The sequence below is a fragment of the Eulemur rufifrons genome, chromosome 5, assembly GCF_041146395.1.
Source record: "Eulemur rufifrons isolate Redbay chromosome 5, OSU_ERuf_1, whole genome shotgun sequence".
NCBI lineage: Eukaryota > Metazoa > Chordata > Mammalia > Primates > Lemuridae > Eulemur > Eulemur rufifrons.
This window is the reverse complement of record NC_090987.1, coordinates 49,984,350-50,003,288: the sequence shown is the minus strand read 5'-3', so window position 1 is coordinate 50,003,288 and position 18,939 is coordinate 49,984,350. Positions and strand designations below refer to the sequence as shown.

Genomic DNA, 18,939 nt, shown 5'->3' with positions numbered 1-18,939 from the left:
CAGGCTCCAAATAATCAGGACCAGTTAGTCACCATTACACTGCTTTTATTTTTCCTTATCTTCTTCCTTTCTATATTTTTTAACCTCTTTTTGATTGGCTCTTTTCTAGAAGCCAATCTTTCCAGTTCATGTCTCTTTTACCTTAAAAAATGGCAATAAAGAAATGAAACACAGGCAAAATAAGAAATTTTGTTTAAACATACATCCCCATCCCCTAGCTAAATTTTCTTTTCTTCACAAGTCAAGCTTCTGAAAAGATGTTTGCCCTTGCAACCATGACTTTCTATTGACACTTCATTCTTCTACCTGCAACTCTGCTACCATCAATCCTACAAAATGGCTCTTCTAAGAGCTGTACGTATCTAAACCAGTGATGGTTTCCGTACAGCACTGTTCTTGATCTACCTTCTCATGCTCAAGTACGCATCATCTCTTTGGAGCAAACACTGTCTGAACTGACAATTATGCAACCCATTCACATTCATTTTTATTCTCTTGCTTGCTCTTTCAGCTCTCAAGCTCCAAATCCAAATATTCATATACTCATTGGATACATCCAATTGATTATATGTATATTGTAACACAAAAGCCTAAAACCAATAGGACACAAATAGAGTTCATTAAACTTTTACCTAGACCTTTTATCTGTTTCCATGCTCAGTGACTGAAACCTGGGAGTCATCAACAACTCTTCTTTCTCACTCATACTCTACATCAAAGAGGTGGCCAAACATTATTGATTCTGCTTCCCTACCATCTCTTCTTGTTTTTGATCTTTGTCTATTTCCAATGACACTGATGTGTGCTATCAAACATAAACTCATACTACAATTTATTAATGCATTTCCCCTCTTATTCTAGACTATAAGCTTCATACAGGATCAAGTCTTTATTCATCTCTGTATTTCCAACACATAACTGTGTTTTCTGGTACTTAGAAAATGTATCATGTCTTTTTAAAGAATGTTTAAATGAGTAACATGAAACAGATGAATAGTAACTGCATTTGCCATTAGAGGTAAATGCATTTAAAATAGGAATTGCTAACAAATCAAAGTATTTAAGAATGAAGATTCATAATGAATGAAAAATTTTTCTAGATTATAGAAAGTCTGAAATTCAAGAATGTATAAACAAATTACCCATGATCCCAACTATTATTTTATTCCCTTGTTTATTAATTTTTATCAAATTATACAACCTTGTAATTTTAAAAGATCAACTAGCTTTCCAAGTCTGCTGATGAAGAACAATCATCCGTAACACTTATCTCCATATCTCAGTCATCCACCAGGGGGGGAGAGGTGCAATTATTGGGCTGGGAATCATTGGGCTTGGGAAGGAGATATGAGGGCCAAAAATACTTTGATCCAATCCCCTATTTCCAGTCCTGTTTGGGTTTTATCTTGAGACAAGGTTATCCTCTGTTGACCAGGCTGGAGTGCAGTGCTGAGGATCATAACTCACTGAAGCCTCCAACTCCTGGGCTCAAGGGATCCTCCTGCCACAGCCTCCCGAGTAACTGGGACTACAGGCATGAGCCACCACTCCTGGCTTTTTTTTTTTTTTTTTTAATTTTTTGTAGAGATGGGGTCTCACTATGTTGCCCAGGCTAGTTTTGAACCTTTGGCTTCAAGAGATCCTCCAGCCTTGGCCTCCCAAAGTCCTGGGATTACAGGGATGAGCCACTGCACAGCCTCCAGTCCTATGTTAATGAGCACTTCCAGAGGTAACTGGTGCCATCAATTCCTGAGCTTTAGCTGCTCTAGAATTCTGTGCTGTAATGGCTTTGGTTTCAATTTTCTTGTTTCTTCTAAATCAGAGGTGGGCAAATTATGGCCTGTGGGCCAAATCTGGTCTGCCAACTAGGAAAAGAAAGTTTTTATGTTTTTAAGGGATTGTTAAAGGAGAGGAAGAGAGAGAGGGAGAAGAGAGGAAGAGGAGGCAGCAGGCGGCCTGCAAAGCCTAAAATATTTACTATTTAGCGCTTCATAGAAAACCCTGTTCTAGGTCAGTAGCTGCTCATTCCTTTAATTCCCACCTTCCAAAATATTAGTTTTCTGTTTCTTCTGTTCTTTGTCTTTGTGGGTCTGTGTCCTTTAAAATTTCTCCTTACTGTCATTTATGGGGTTTGAGAAGGTAACAGAAGCAAAAAAAATTTTAATCATTATAAATAATACTGTAGTAAAAATCTTTATGAGTTGAATTTTTCCATTTTTGGGCTACTACCTTAGACTAGAGCCTTAGAATGAGAAAACAGAATAAAGGATTTTGATATTGCTGAAAGCTTTCTACACCCATCAGCACGTCATTAATTAGTATTACATGCCTACGAGTCAGGTACAGTTGGCTCATTCAAACATGTTACAAAAACTCTAAAACAAATAACATTTTACAGACCATTTGCATATGCAAACAATTATTCTAAAAGGGATTTAAGGCAACTTAAAGATGCTTAAAACATAACAGGCAAAAAATTAGAACTAGGTAAAAATGAGACAAAAAGGTACCTAAAATAGAACTAGGAATAAGGCTAGTATAAGCGTGTGTATTATGAACCACTATACATTTGCAAACGGTGGGTGAAAAATTATGTTCTTAATAAGTTATGTTGATCATCTCTTACTGTAAATAATTTAGAGCGGACAGATCTGTTACCCTTCTGCTTCTCCCACCTTAGAAATGCTTTACAGATAGTTGAAACTGTCATGACTATTACTAAGTGAAAGAAATCCTGGTAGAGGTTCATAATACACAGAACAGATATATAAAAATGAGTTTTTGGTAGCTCTCATTTCCCTCCTCCTTAGGCACAAGTGAAAGAACAAGGACAAAATAGCTCTCAACAGCTCTTGAATTGTGACTCCTACTATCCTAGGCATGTTAGTAGGAGGAAAACCAAAGGTCCCTTGAAAATAGTATGCCAGTCTCTCCCTGGAAAGAGACTGGAAATAGTGTGAGTCCTTGTAAATGCATGAGCTCAAAGGTCAGGTTCTGGAAATACTTTGCAGTTATGTGCATATTTAGAAACTTGTACTCACAGAAATCATGTCTTAGTCACACAGGCATAATTCTTTAAATTATACTGAGAAATGAGGAAACCTTTATATATCACATTTAAAGGAAAATTATTCATCTTTAGTAAACTATCAATAATGCTTTAAAAAAGGCAAAAAGTACAGTATTTAAAATATCATGTCATAGCCAGAAAATAAATCAATTTCTGATAAATTCAGACAAATGGGCAAAGTACCCTATATGTTGTCAGGCCTTATGGATGAAGTTTTTGGCATTCATCCTTGGTCAGCCATTCATCTATCCATCTACTTACACAATATACATTCATGCTAAATTTATTGAGCATTTCGTATGTGACAAGCAGTTCACAGAGTCAATAACAGAAAACAACACAAAATGCCTGTATGCATGGTTTCAGCAGTCTAGTGCAGGAAAAATGACACGAGACAAGAACATCAGTAAAAAATAACATAGGATGTGCTACCCCATAGGTTTGTACAAATTGCCAACCAAGCAGAAAGGACAGTCCAATGGTAAGCAAGGACCAGTTTAGGAAAATTGATATTTACAGGCTACATTTTTCTTCACTCAAGATAAAACTCCTTATTGAGAAACATGGAAAAATATAAAAATGTTTAATTGAGAAAGACAGCATTTTTAATTCCAAAATTTTAGTTCTAAAATATTTTGAACTTTAAAATACAGCAATATAAAGATAGCTTTTAAATCTTTACCTCAATCTTTACCCCTGACATTTCTATAACATTTTGCAATCTTTTTTCCTTCAAAATGTCCCCTTTCGATAGGTATGATTTATTATACAAAGATGAGGAAATGGAGATTCAGAGAAGTAACTTGTTCAAAACCACACACTAATAAACTGGCCAAGTCAGAACTGAACTCATATTGATCTTCACTCCAAATTCCATTTTTGTCTCAACTAAAGTAAAATGCCTTTTAAAAGATAGGCAGCACAACACTGTAAAATTTTTATTGTATGTAAAATATGCTTTAACCACTATCTCTAGTTGTCTGATCGTGGAATGCCTTGAAATGAAAATTTTGCCAAACCGTTTAATCAATTATCAAATTAAGTAGCTTATTTTATGAAAAGATAAAGGCTAAATCTATGAATTAGTAGTTAGTAGAAAAAAGGGAAAATAAAATATAGATGAGTTGATCAAGCAATGAATGAAATTACGACATAAGATCATATAACTAAAAATTGAACAAAATTACTATGGGTTGAATTTATATTTTTAAAACATATATTATTTTTTTCTATCATACTTACATCTCTGTGCCCACTACTAGCGGAATCATGGAGTGGAGTGTCATCATCTAAACCTTGTGTATTAACATCTGCTCCAGCTGCTATAAGTATCTTAGCAACATCATAATATCCAACATTGCAAGCTTCATGCAGTGGTGTCCAACCTAAAGTTAGAATATTAATTTAACATATGATTCCCTTTCATTAATTCAATATACACGCTTTTCACATAGATACCTACGTGTGATACATGAATTCTAAATTGCACATGGTGCAAACGAAAAAGGAGTAAAGCAGCAGCTACTGCAAATAAATACTTAAGAACACCACCAATGTTACTGAAGATTCATTCAAGGTAACATTACAGTTGATTCTTGAACAACATGAGGGTTAGGGATGCCAACCTCCATATAGTCAAAAATCCACACAAAACTTTTGACTTACCCAGAACTGAACTATTAATACCCTACTGTTGACTGGAAGCCTGACAGATAACAGTTGATTAACACATATCTTGTATGTTTTATGTATCATACTATATTCTTACAATAAAGCAAGCTAGAGAAAATAAAATGTTACTAAGAAAATTATAGGAAACAGAAAATATACTGACTATTCATTAAAAGGAAGTGCATCACCATAAAGGTCTTCATCCCTGACATTTTCACACTGAGTAGGCTGAGGAGGAGGAGGAGGGAGAGGAGGGGTTGGCCTTGCTGTCTCAGGAGCAGCAGAGGTGGAAGAGGTGGAGGAGTTAGAAGGAGAGGCAGGAGAGACAGGCACACTTGGTGTAAGTACAAAAATGCACGGTAAATTTCTGATTTTTTTGCTTTTTCATTTCTCTAAAAATGTTTATGTTTCTATATGGCACCAATCCTTCCACCATTTGCCTTAGTTTCAGTGCCCATATCATAGAAGGGTCCATAGTCATCAAAAAAAAAAAAAAAAGTCAAAACAGTTATGAGTAATTCGAAGCCTTCTGCCAGACTGTCTAATATCAACTTGTTTTCTGGCACTGCTTCTTCTCAATCTTCTTCATCGCCTGATGATGGTTCAGAAGTACTCATCTCCATCAAGTCATCTTCTATTAATATTATCTCTGTTTTGGTGTCTATTAACTCTTGAATTTCTCCAAGATCCATATCTTGAAACCCTTCACCCACCACCTTTTTTGCCATATCCACAGTCTCTTTCGTGATCTCCTTGACTGGCTCTGTGGTAAATCCCATGAAGTCATACACAACATCCAAATACAGTTTTCTCTAGCAGGAATTTATTTGGGGCTTGATGGCTTTTGCAGCTTTTTTTGTTTGTTTGTTCCTTTGTTTTTCAGACAGGGTCTCACTCTGTTGCCCGGGCTAGAGTGCAGTGGCATTATCATAGCTCATTGCAAACTCAAACTTCTGGGCTCAAGCAATACTCCTGCCTTAGACTCCTGAGTAGCTGGGACTATAGGTACACATCACCACGCCTGGCTAATTTTTCTCTTTTTTGTAGAGACTGGGTCTCACTCTTGCTCAGGCTGCTTTCGAACTTCTGGCCTCAAGCAATCCTCCCGCCTTGGCCTCCCAGAGCGCTAGGATTATAGGCATGAGCCACCATGCATGGCCTTTCACAGCTTTTTCTATTACAATGATGCCATCTTTTCCAAGACTTTCATAATGTTCTATCAGGGTTCTCTTCTGTAGTGTTGATAATACTTTCCATGGAGTACCATGTACAATGAACCTTAAAGGTCCTTATGACTCCCTGATCTAGATGCTGATTTAGAGACATTGTGTTTGGGGGCAAGTAGACTACTTTGAGGCCTTTGAACTCATGAGGTTCTGGATAGCCAGGGGCATTGTCTAATATCAAAAGAACTTTAAAAGGCAGTTCCTTATTAGCAAGCTTTCTGACATCATGGACAAAGCAATGATGGAACCAATCCAGAAAAAGGGATCTGGCCCAAGCCTTCTTGACTGACCCCAGTGTTTACCTTGTCCCATCAAAGCTCAGGAATTAGCAGCTTTACAGATAGGGCAGTCTTGATCATAAACTGAACTGCATTTGCACAAAGTAAAATTAGCCTATATATACCTTACTGTCCTAAATCCTGGTGCTCACTTCTCTTCCTTACTAATAAATGTCCTCTGTGGAATTCTTCTCCAGAATAGGGCACTTTCATCTACATTAAAAACCTGTTCAGCCACATATCCTTTCTACTAAAATTTTGATAGATTTTAACTTTTTCCTATGACATTTGTGTATATTTTATGGTAGCAAATGATAAGATAGACTAGTATCTACAAATATGCATTCGTGATATACCTTTTTATTAATTTTTTAGTATTTCTAGGCTACATAGTTTGAGTTTTTAAAAATTGTTGCAAATCTCCAAAAAATTTTCCAATATATTTATCAAAAAAAAATTCTTCATATTAATGGACTTGCACAGTGTTGCTCAAGGGTCAACTGTATTTCCACTGGACTAAATTATGTGACAAAAGTATTATATACTTAATTTTATTCAATAAACATAAACTTGATATAATTTATAATCACCTAAACTATGAAAAAGGATGGCAAAAGGAGGCAAAATATTAATAAGCTTGATTGGTCTTTCAGTAAACAAAACCCCTTATGTTTTAAAGTCTTTATTCTATTAAGCTGATATAATATTTACTGGATTTAATACTTACTTTAACTAAAAAATTACTTTTGTAATAAAAACGTTACATGTTCACAAAAGAAATACTGGAAAACATTAAAAAACACAAAAAAGAAAATAAACATTATCCATAATCTCACCACTCAGATATAATAATTTGAAGAATCCAGCATAATACCTACTGGTCCTCCCCCACATACTTATAAAATTTGGATGGATAACATTTAACCTGCTGCCTCTAATGTGAAAATAATTCCCTCTATTGTTATGCTTTTCTACAACATAGTATTATACTTACTGAATATACCATAACTTAATTCAGCAAGCTCTTATTACTGGGGATCCAGATTATTGCTAGTTTTTAAATAATAGAAACAATGCTGCAAAAAAGTATTCTTACAACTAAATCTTCATGCACATCCATGATTAAATACATAAGATAAATCCTTAGAAGTGGACCTATCAGATCAAAGGGAAAGTATATTTTTTAGGTTTCTGATAAAGTCAAGTTTTCTTCTAGAATAGATGATGCACATTTTAAATCTCGTTCTTTGAAGTCAATCTTGTTTATCACACATTTCCCCACTCACATCAAATAGAGACATAAATTACAGTTGTATAATAGGGCTAAATGTAGAAACAAAACAATACAAAATTTGAAAAGTAGAAAATATAGGAATATAGTATTATTCCTATTAACACTGAGAAGGCCTTCTTAAATATCAAACCAAAAACCCATAAATGAAAAGATCAATTGATATGATTATATAAAATCATAGTATAATAAACAACACTATAATGAGAGCTGAAAATAAGCCACAGTGAAAATCTTTTGACAGAGGAATAAAATCTAGACTAAATGAAGAGGGGCACTCATATGTTAAAAATAGCACCAAACCAAATGGGCAAAAGAGTGAATCTGGCAATTCAAAAAATGCACATAAATTTCTTATAAACACAAGAAAAGTGTTTATCGTCACTATGATTATAGAAATCCAAATTAAAATGAGATCTTTCCTTTTACGTTTTTCAGATTATTTAAAAAATTTTAAATATGCATTTCCTTTGATTTAGCAATTTCACTTCTATTTAACTACTTTCATAATTACACACACAGATGTTTCTATATGGATTTTCACTACAGTGCTATCTATAGAAATTTATACTGTAAAATATTATGTAGCTATTAAAAATGAAGTAGGCTTACTTCATATACTGATGAGAAATATCTGTAAGACATTAAGGCAGGTTACAGAACTACAGATTGATATAGAGGGGAGTAATATAATTTTTTAAAAGTCTATATATAAATAAATGTTCATTTTTTATACATGATGATGAAAATGCAATGAAAGGATAACCTCCAAATTCTTAACATTTCTGTGGAAGAGAAAGAAACTAGGGGTAGGGTAGTGCAGCATGTGAAATTAAAGGGAATTTCTATATTGTTCTCTGCATACTTTCACCGTTAGAACCCTTTACAGGAGGAATGTACTGGTATGCTACTTGAGTAATGAAAATAAAAATAATAATACCATTTTCTCACAGTCTTTATGTTCAAGTTAAATGTTCTTAAAAGAATTATGACTGAATTAACTACTTTGAACACATCATATAACCCAAATTCACCTAGAACAGAAACTAAATTGGGTAAAGAATTATAAGGTAATATGTCAACTAAAATGTAAGTTTAATATGTAAAAATGTGACTAATTATTGACATGGAATTGTAGCGGAGATCCGGGTTTTATATACACACTCCAAAAGTTTTGTAATGATACTTTTAGAAACTCTTTCATTTCACCAAAAGGAATAAACGAATGTGGATTAAACTATAATCAGGATCTGTTCCTGAATGTTAGTCTTAAGTTACTAGTCTTACCTGCAAAATCTTTCACATTCACATTTGCCCCTAAACTTATTAATTCTTTAACTTGTTTCACATCTCCTCTAATAGCTGCCATGTGTAAAGGAGTTTCACCACGTTCATTTCTTTTATTAACTTTATCTTTTTGTCGAGATGAAGAACTGGGAGTTTTCTTTTGGGCTGGTGTTGTTTGTGATGGATGATTTGGTGTAGAATCTGTAAGAAAGAAGAAAGTTAACAAAAGTTCTAGGCTAAATAATTTATATACTTAAAGGTTTTTATTGGAAACGTGCTAATTTCCTGGAACACGAGGAATACCTTCTCACTCTAACAACCCAAAACGTGACCTGAATGATACATTAATAACTCGACCCAAATATACGGAATAGATCTTCCCCTTGGGCTAACCAAACATCACAAGCCAATTCCGAAAAATATTTTATCTATCAATTCATTAAATTGGTTTAAAATAACAAAGTATCAAGTTTAAAATGATACACCCTAAAAGTGTTTATTTAATGAATAATTTGATAAATTGCAAAAAATATTTATTTTTCCTAGGCATGTTATGCGCTTATTCTAAGACCTAGATGAAATGAAATTGAAGGCTGGAGTTCACACCTCTGACAGAGACAAAGCACTGGAGTTCTGCTCTGATATTAAATGCAAATTAAGGTTTCAGCAATTCTAGTATGAAAATGAAATCAAAGATCAACAAGAAATAAGGGTAGTCTGAAAAAAGGCCTGCAGAAATTGTGCTTTGCTTTGATTCCCTTATTTTGATATTTGTTGTAGTTTCTATGTCAAAAACACAAAAGTTAAACTAAAGCCCTAAGTCTCTTCCTCCATTTCAGAACTACTAAAAAACCCCTGGTTTCTTAATCAATTAAAGATTCAAGACATATACATATATATATAGTGTTAAAATACATACATATACACACATGTACATAGTGTTAATTCTGAAAACTTGTAACAATTTACAAGAAATTGCTCTAAGAAAAAAAAAAGAATCCATGGAAGTTATCAGTCTTGCAACCTGACAATGACTGCTACTCTAAAGTAGTATCATCCTTTCCTTAATAAGAAATTAGCTTAAGGTTTACTTTTGGATTTTAAAGTACATTGTCTCAGTAACAGTTTCCTATCTAAGTATGTCCAGAACGTATACTCCATAGAGCAAGGACCTTATCTATCTTATTCATCACTGTATCCTGACTGTTTAGAAGATTTCTTGGTACACAGTGGTACGCAAGAAATACTTGTTGAATGAATATATTAATTTTATTATCATCTTTATAGTCAAATTATTTAAGAAGATTAGCTTGTTGAGTTCCTTTAAAACTAATCTAATGGATAAAACAATTAACCCTACACTCCACATGTATCTGTATGATGGCAAACAGCTTGATACTCCAAAAGCTTTCCACTTTAATTCTACACATATTAATAAAAAAAAACTAAGAACTTAAAAAAAACTGCAGAACAGTATTACAGTATAATCCTATTTATAATGACAACCTACAACAAAAGACATACATTTGTATGTTTATGCCTAAAAAATCCCTGGGAAGTATGGATAAGAAATTGTTCATAGTGGTTGCCTCTTTAGCAGAGGACACTGAAGATGATGGAGGACTTTTAATTTTTGTCTTATTGTATTAATTCTTTATTCTATAAAGGACAAAAGTTCATGGTATAAAAAAATCAGCTTAAAAAAATCTTTCAACTATTAATCTGACTCAAAGTCAACATTTTACAGAAACATTTAAAGTTTAACACTAAAATATCTTTAATTTGGCCAGTCTTTCTCAAATTGGAGGTGGAAAGGGTTGAGAGTAACCATAAAAACATTATTTTAAAAAGCAGGAAGCCCTAAAACGTTTTCAGTAGTGAAAGATATTAGATATATTCATGCTTTAATTATGTTGTCCCAGTTTTTGAAAAAGAGTCAATACAGGAAAAGGTCACTGAAAAAAACAATCTTTTTCAATGCATTTCAAGAGAATCTATCATGTTACTCAGAGCCTTAAATGAAGATGTTTGCATTCAGAGCCAAAAGATATTTTCTTTTCTCCAGACAAAAGTGATCTACTTTACTCTATCGCTGAATGAAAACTATACAACTAAAAATTTTTCATTTGTATTTCTTCAATGATGACTAGTAATAACTATTTCAGTCCAGCTCTCTGGATTTTATCTACCTTTGTGCTCCTTTTAATAAAGCAGGTTGTTTGGTCTGTTCCCTCTGTTTTTGTCCTGCTGGTAATCCATCTCCAATTATTTTTGGAGCACACAGTATAGGAATAAACAAACATACATTTGGCACAACATTTTAATTGGAAGTGTGAAATGAAATAGGAAATAAACTTAGTACACTGCAGACATTTTTCCTTTTAAAGAATTTAGATCTTAAGCAATAAAATATGGATTTACACACTTGCTTCTAAAAGTAGCAATGTTATAAGATTACCAGTTTATCAGCAGGGTGCTAGTGAACTGAAAAGGAAACCATAGCCTGGAAGCAGCCTTACAGAAAATGCGATGAAAAAAATCATCAGTAAGGTAAAAAAGCACATGGTTTCTCAAGTTGATTAATCCCTTTCTAAATGATTTATTTTATTTAACAAATACTTACTAAATGCTTACTAAGTACAAAGACCCCTGCTCTTGTATAGCTTCTGATTTAATGGAGGATATAGCTGATAAATGAATTGCCACACAAATAATCATAAAATTACAAACTGATGCTACAAGGAATTCTGATTAAATCCAAGAAAAGATAAAAATTTAAAGTAATTAAAAATACTTGTTAAGACAAGGGTAGAGTTGTCTGAGGAAAACTAAGGATACAGATTAATGATGGTAGGTATCACCTGGACTGTTGTCTCTCGCTGTCATCTGCATAAGAAGTGCCATTTGCTTTCGCTCAGAGAGTGGATAACCAAAAAGAATGCTAACTGGGGTGGATTTCTTATTTCCAGCTTCCTTTTTGGTTTTCTTCTTTTCTGGACCTTCTTTCTCTGGAATTATTAATAAATATGTAAGAATTTGAAAGAAATGGAAGTATTCAAAAGCAAACATAAGACTACTTTTTTGATTGATGCTATACATGTATACTAGCAACAGCCAGAAAAAAGAACAATGGGCTTTTATTATATAAACAATTTTCTTTCTGAATGCTTTGAGAAAATACATTAATTCTATTGTTTTCAGAAAATTAATAACATTTGTAAATTTATTTCTAGTAAAATCTGTACTTTAATGATTTGTTCTAATAAAACTAAACTTCTTCAATAATATTTAACATTCCTTAGTATTACATGTTTGAAACTTCTTTCATTCACTATAATTTTATTCTTCTTAATTATTGCTAAGCCTATGTACCAATGCCCCTTTAAATTACTTTCCTAATTCCAGTAATGATTTGTACAATTTCTCAAAGGACTAAGTATTTACAACAAGTCTCATCACACAGAATAATTACTGAAAAAAGCTCTAAATTATTTTATTCCAGCCATATGACAGTTGAATGTGAAATGACATTAATCAAAGCTAAAAATGAGCAAATTAAAGATTCTGTGTAGCTATGGATTTAGCAGAGATTCTGCACAGATCTAAACATTCTTACGAACTTTCAAAGAGATCTGATCCATATCACAGTAAGCTCTCAGATTTAACTATTTGGGAAATTCTTTGGCAATGCTGCCTGCATTCCCCATTAAGTGTGAGGAAATTCAGACTGAACTGAATTTCATAAGCGAGAGATATAGATGTCTGTCTTTTAAGACTTCTCTAGGAGTTAATGCAGGTGCCTTGTACAAGCTAATACAGAGGTCTGGCTATTACCTATCTGGGAATTTATTTCTTGAAAAACCCTGTATCAGTACCTGGAATTTACTGATCCAGGTTTAAGGGTACCTGCAAAGAGCAGCTGCAAAAATAAATAAGTAAAATAAATAATAAATGTAACATAGCAAAAATGAGTGGGAGAAGGGAAGGATCAGTTGTCAATACAGTGGTTTCATTCAGGCAGATGTGGCCAGCAGCTTGAATACTCTAAGACATCAGCAATCATTAATCTGGCAAGTTTTAAGAACCTAATTACTATTAAAACCTAGTATTATTAGTAGACATAAGAAATTAAAGTAATACGTCTTCCAGTGTACCACTTAAGTTAACTAGGATAAACTGCCATTCTAATGGCCTAGAAAAACTAGAGGTCCTAATATTTAATCTCTGCTGCCTACAAATCATTCAAAATTCTATAGCTCCTAAAATGTCCATTTTGTTGAATATTTCATTTTACACAAAAACAAAAATGTCAAGACTTATTTAAATCAACTTTTATTAATATTTCCAGTGTAATCTTTTATTTTCATATTTCTTATGAAATGATAAAATTTAATGATGCAATTTAATGTAAATCCAATCTCAGCACACTATTTAACCTAACTTATCACTAAATTTATTATAAAGCCCTGAACAGATCTTTGGAGAAGCCTATTTTTTCCTGAAATGTATATGTACTCTTTCTCTTAATAATTTTCTAGATATGTTGGTTCTCCAGCATTTAATGAGGAACCACAATTATTGTTATTTTAATGGTTTTCCATCTGAATAACAAATTTTTAAACTGTATTTCTCTCCTAAAATTAATACATTTAACATTGTGAAAATTCTATAGAAGGTAGAAAAGATCTTTCAAGGAAAAGAAGTAAATCTAGTAATCAGAGGAAACAAAAACCACTTAGTATCCACCCTTAAAATAGATTTGGGGAAAATTGTGGCTTTTATTTTTATTTGCAAAACAATTGAGTTTTTTAACTGCATTTTAATACAATTTTTTTAAAAAATACACTCTAAAGTGATATATACCCAGGTGACAATAAAAAATACTTATAAATTCATTATTAGAATGCCATGCTGCCAAATGATCAAAGATATAATTATTATATTTTGGAGAAAAACAAATTAGATATACTCCAAATATTTAAAACAAAATCCAAATTAGATGCTAATATCCAACATGAACTCTATTTTTGCTTTTACTAAGTTACAATAGTCACTTATCTGACTTCTTGTTTTGCATGAGAGATAGATAAGAAAAGTAAGTGAATAGTAGCTGGTGTAAGGTAGCTAGGTTACAGACAACTATACTATTCTTCAAAGGTGAAAGTGTTAAACTAATATGTCCCAAAGTATGCTTTTTCAAGTTTAAAGCAGTCAACAAGACTATTTAACTGTCCTGTAAAGAATGTTTCCTCTGACCTGTCATAACTAAAAAATGATAGGTTAGATATGCACAATATACTATATATTTGAAAAAGAGTTAGATACTTCTCAAGATTCAGTTGTAAAATGTATTTATTTGTCCTAATAACTCAGAATTTTGAAGTTTAAATATAGTTTTACTGAAAAATGTGCTCATTTAGCACAGTCTACTATAAATTTGAAATTCCACTCAGACAGCATAGAGATTTTTAAGGAAAAATCCAAGAAATCCACTTAAGACTATTCAAAGCAAACAGAGAAATGGACTTTTCAACAATCCAACATTTGTTCTTTTAAGGTTCAGAGTATCTTCGGAAATACAGATGTCCCAGTCTTATAAACTTGAAAATTAATGCTTTCTTTTTCAGGTCTTGTTAGAATAAACAAAGTTCAACATGGTCACATCCCAATTAAGGGTAGAGTATATATTAAGGAGAAGAGACAAAATTGTTTTTCCTGGGGGACTAGGTTCATAAACCAATCAGTGTGTAAAAAATTAGTCACTGTGTAAGGAATGAAACAATGGAACTACAATTCAAATAGAGATAAACACAATGAAATCAATCATGTTTGCAATATGCATAACTTCAATTCTGAGAAAAAATTTTGCCATCACTGTCTGGTTCTAAAATATCTACATGAATCTTCAACAGTTGAATGTTTTTATCTTTTGGTTTCCTGCCTTAATACTCAGATCATGGATGGCTTCATCTACATATAGATCCTTCAGGTACACACTGGTGCTTAGGAGTCACCTTGAAGAAATGTACGCCTTATGCCATAGTAACTAACTGTAAATATGTGTCATCCCCCACCTTTACAATAGAAGCCAGGTACTACTGATTTATCAGCTCGATAACAACTTGAAGGATAATTTTAAGGATAACTACTGGGTTCTATCACCCCCCACCCAACCCAACAAATTTATAAAGTAAATAAAAACCCTATCAGAAACAGAAGGTTTATTTCAGTTTTAATAGCTAAATGTCACATGCTAAAAACTGGACACTTAGATCTAGGGACTAAAGAGTATTTATAATTTTAAAAAGTTCAGAGATAAAAATGTTAGGCCACTAAAAAAAAAGAACCAAAACTTTTAACTAATTAGTTTTCACATATTAGAGAATACATTTACTCTTTATTTTAAAGTGATGGCATTTATATATTCTCTTCTATTCTTCTAACTAGAGTAATCATGGATCAGAAACATATAGTAACTGGTGCCATAGCTGAATAGAGAGGTTCCAACACAGATAATGGTATTTCTCCAGGTAATCTGGTATTTTAATTTACTTACAGGTAAATTCAACCTGTAGCAAAGTCAATAAAGACTAATGAGTTCAACAGAAAAAAAATTTTAAATGTGTTTTTTAAAAAAAATCACATGACTAAAGAGTAAGATAATACTGTCTATCAAAATCAGTACTCTTGGTATACCTTGTGAAGGGCATTATATAACAAAATAGACCAAGGACCTACTCTAAGGAGTATCTTCCCATAGGGGCCATTGCACTAGAAAATGCCAGGGGTTGACTTTCACATTGTTTTTTATATGAATGGTGTTCCCCATGTAGTGCTGTACAAAATCTGAATGGAGGTATACAGCAGTCCTGCTACAATGTGTTGGATATGATACACTTGATATCTCAGAACAAAACTGGGAAAACTTGGTGTCACTCATGTAGTTCATTATTTAACCAAAGATACCTATATATTGGTTTGAATATAAGTTACTTATCATACAATAATTAATTGTAAATGTGACAGAAACCACTGGCTAAACAGGAGCACCTGATAATCTAATTACCTGAGTACGTCCTGTAAGAAGATATAAGTCTCTCCCCCCAATTTTCACTTGTATGTCCTGGATCTGAATCTACAGAATGAAAAGAGACAGGAGAAAAGAAAAAAGCACACGAAGGGAAATGCAGAATTCAACAAACCAACATTTTCAAAAGACCACCAGTTAATGATCTATTGTTGCTTTTCCAAAAGATTATTTTTAAGATAAAGCCAAAAAGTACATTTAAAATACGGATATGGCCAACACCTAAGATTTCACTATATTAAAGTTGAGAAATTCAACCATGCAGTTTCAATAATAGATATTACTGATGTTATTTATTAAAGCATACCATCTCTTTTGACACTGTATTTTTCAATCTCTGACAAACAATAAAAGAGGTAGTAGTACTCTATCACTAGATTTCTGGTTAGAATTTGTCTTCAGAAAACGTGAACTACCCTTTTTGTTCTATGAGGGTCAAAACTACTCCAAAGACAATAGAAGACTTTGGACTGCAATATCATCCTGGATTACAGACTTTTCTATCAATTATATACATTTCAAATGATATAAATTACTACAGTGATCACTACAGAAGACCTCTTAGAAAGAAAGTAGCCTAAATCAAAGCAAAGTTTATCAGTTAAGAATATAGAGAATTGACTTCAGTGATATGGCCAGAGTAGATACTTCTACTTATTAAAAAATATGCCATTTCAACTCACAATACTATTCTGATCTTCATATCCTCAATTTATTGACATACACCTTTTTTTCCAAGATCACTATTATAGATAGTATTCATGATTTCAGTAATCAAGTGTTCAAAAAGAAAGCGTAGAGAACAAGTAATTCCTAAACATAGTATTTGAAAACTTTAAAGCCTAAAAGTTTAGTGATAAAAAGGTTCACTCAATTAAAAGAGTAATCATTAATAAAATAACATTTTTTAGACCAATTCTGAAGTGAGTAAATGGATTGAATGACAAGACTTTCAATAAACACATATTTCAAACTGAATACCTTAAGTTAGCAAATACAAAAGAATTCCATGAAAAACATTTGACATTTCATTTAAAAACACACAAGAATTTAAAATGACCTCCACAGACTGCAAAGAAAGTGGCAGCCAATAAATTGTGCCAATTATTAATAGGTTAAATGTATTATTGAAAGTAGATCATACTATTTTAACAGATTAAACCACAGTGGATAAACTGAACTCACAATTGTATTAATCAATATAGGGAGGTAGTTTAACAGTTTATCTAAATCTTTCTTTGGAAGTAACCAATTCACCCTGACACCACATACCCTTTGGCTTTATTCAGGTAAGTAGGTTTATAGTTGGGACATCTGAATATGTACTCTACAAAAATTTAATTCAGGAGCTGAAAAACTAAAGCTTCCACATCCTGTCCCTTTATTCAATTACTTCTTCCCTCTATGCTATACTGAGGCAAGGCTGAATGAGACTACTGCTATTAATGAGATTGATGTAAAACACTGAGTATGAGTATCAAGCAGAGCAATCCTCTCTCCCTGATATGTTCTTTTATAGCAAGGCAAGACAAGCAACACCTGTTTTTGTGTGGTTTTTTTTTTTTTTTGGAGACAGAGTCTCGCTCTGTTGCCCCGGCTAGGCTAGAATGCAGTGGCGTCGTCATAGCTCACTGCAACCTCTAATTCATGGGCTCAAGGGATCCTCCTGCCTCAGCCTCCCGAGTAGCTGGGACTACAGGCGCACCACCACGCCTGGCTAATTTTTTCTGTTTTCAGTAGAGACGGCGTCTCACTCTTGTTTAGGCTGGTCTCAAACTCCTGACCTCAAGTGATCCTCCCGTCTAGGCCTCCCAGAGTGCTAGGATTACAGGTGTGAGCCACCATGCCCGGCCAATACCTGTATTTTAAAAACAATCTTTTTAAGTTAATATTCTGCTTTGGGTTCAAAGATAGTAAGAAAAAATACCAAGAATGATCTAAAAAGTCTGCACTACATGTTTGAAATCGTTAAAATATCAGGGAGGGAACAGGGGTAAACGTGAATAAATAACTGCTATGAAAATCACCAAAGGTGATTATTTTTATTAAGCATAGCATTGATTTTATCTGCTATTTTAACATAGTTCCCAGAAAAACTATACCTATTTGTTTTCTTTTTAAAAGAAGTTGATCTCTCCAAATCTCTTTGAGTCACATTAAATAAGGTAAATACTTTAATGGCATCTAAAGTCTTAGGAAAAATAGAACTTCTAAGGCTGGCTGGTGAAGATTTAGTTTATTAAATTTCAACATGCTCTACAACTGCGACCACGGACTCTGGAAACAGATCATACTATGCCTCTTTGAATTTTCTCATGCCACATTATCTAAAAATGACCCCTCAAAATGGATAAGCAAATAAATAATGCTTACTAATAGGAAACAAATACTAAAAAAAAAAAAAAAAGTGAAGTATATTTCACTTTCTAGTTATCTAAACATGCAAACTAAAATGACGATGTAAAACATGTCCCCCAATGCCATTTGAGGTTAAAGAACATTCATATACTGCTAGAGGCTTTGTAAGTAGGTATGACTATTTTGAAGAAATATCAATAATAATAGAAGAATGTTCAACTCTTAACACTGTAACCCTACTCCTGGGAATGAATAAGGAAATAATTTATTATATGACAAAAACACAATCTGCAAAGATGCTCATGATAGCATTGCTAATAATAAAATAACTGCAAATTTAGTTTAAAGGCCAAGAAGAGACTCTAGCCGTTCAATACTTTCACATTAAGGGATTACAGCTTTCTCTTGGATGCCATAAGACTATGGCAGAATATAAGTATGATTTTATGACTGACAATGCAAGAATAAAGTTCCCTAGGTAGAAACCTTAATTAACTACTAAAGATGATAAACGTTATCAGTTATTGATTATTATATACTTTATATAAAGTGGCAGATAATTGTATGGTGCCTATACAATATTCATTCTCCCCTTATCAGGAATATCCCAACTTTGATCAGAGTTACAGTATGCCCAGCTAAAAGTATTTGATTTTTCAGACTCTTTGCAA

At 33.0% G+C, this 18,939-nt stretch overlaps 1 protein-coding gene across 1 annotated transcript in view; it reads right to left on the bottom strand.

Annotated features, from left to right (window-relative positions):
* Nucleotides 1-18,939, bottom strand: part of ANKRD12 (ankyrin repeat domain 12) — a 110,366-nt gene that overhangs the window by 47,880 nt on the left and 43,547 nt on the right. Inside the window, exons 4-7 of the mRNA XM_069468554.1 lie at nucleotides 15,890-15,958; nucleotides 11,685-11,831; nucleotides 8,824-9,024; nucleotides 4,313-4,455 (exon numbers count right to left, since the gene is read on the bottom strand). Coding sequence (XP_069324655.1) covers nucleotides 4,313-4,455; nucleotides 8,824-9,024; nucleotides 11,685-11,831; nucleotides 15,890-15,958 — 560 coding nt within the window. The remainder of the gene's footprint in view (nucleotides 1-4,312; nucleotides 4,456-8,823; nucleotides 9,025-11,684; nucleotides 11,832-15,889; nucleotides 15,959-18,939) is intronic.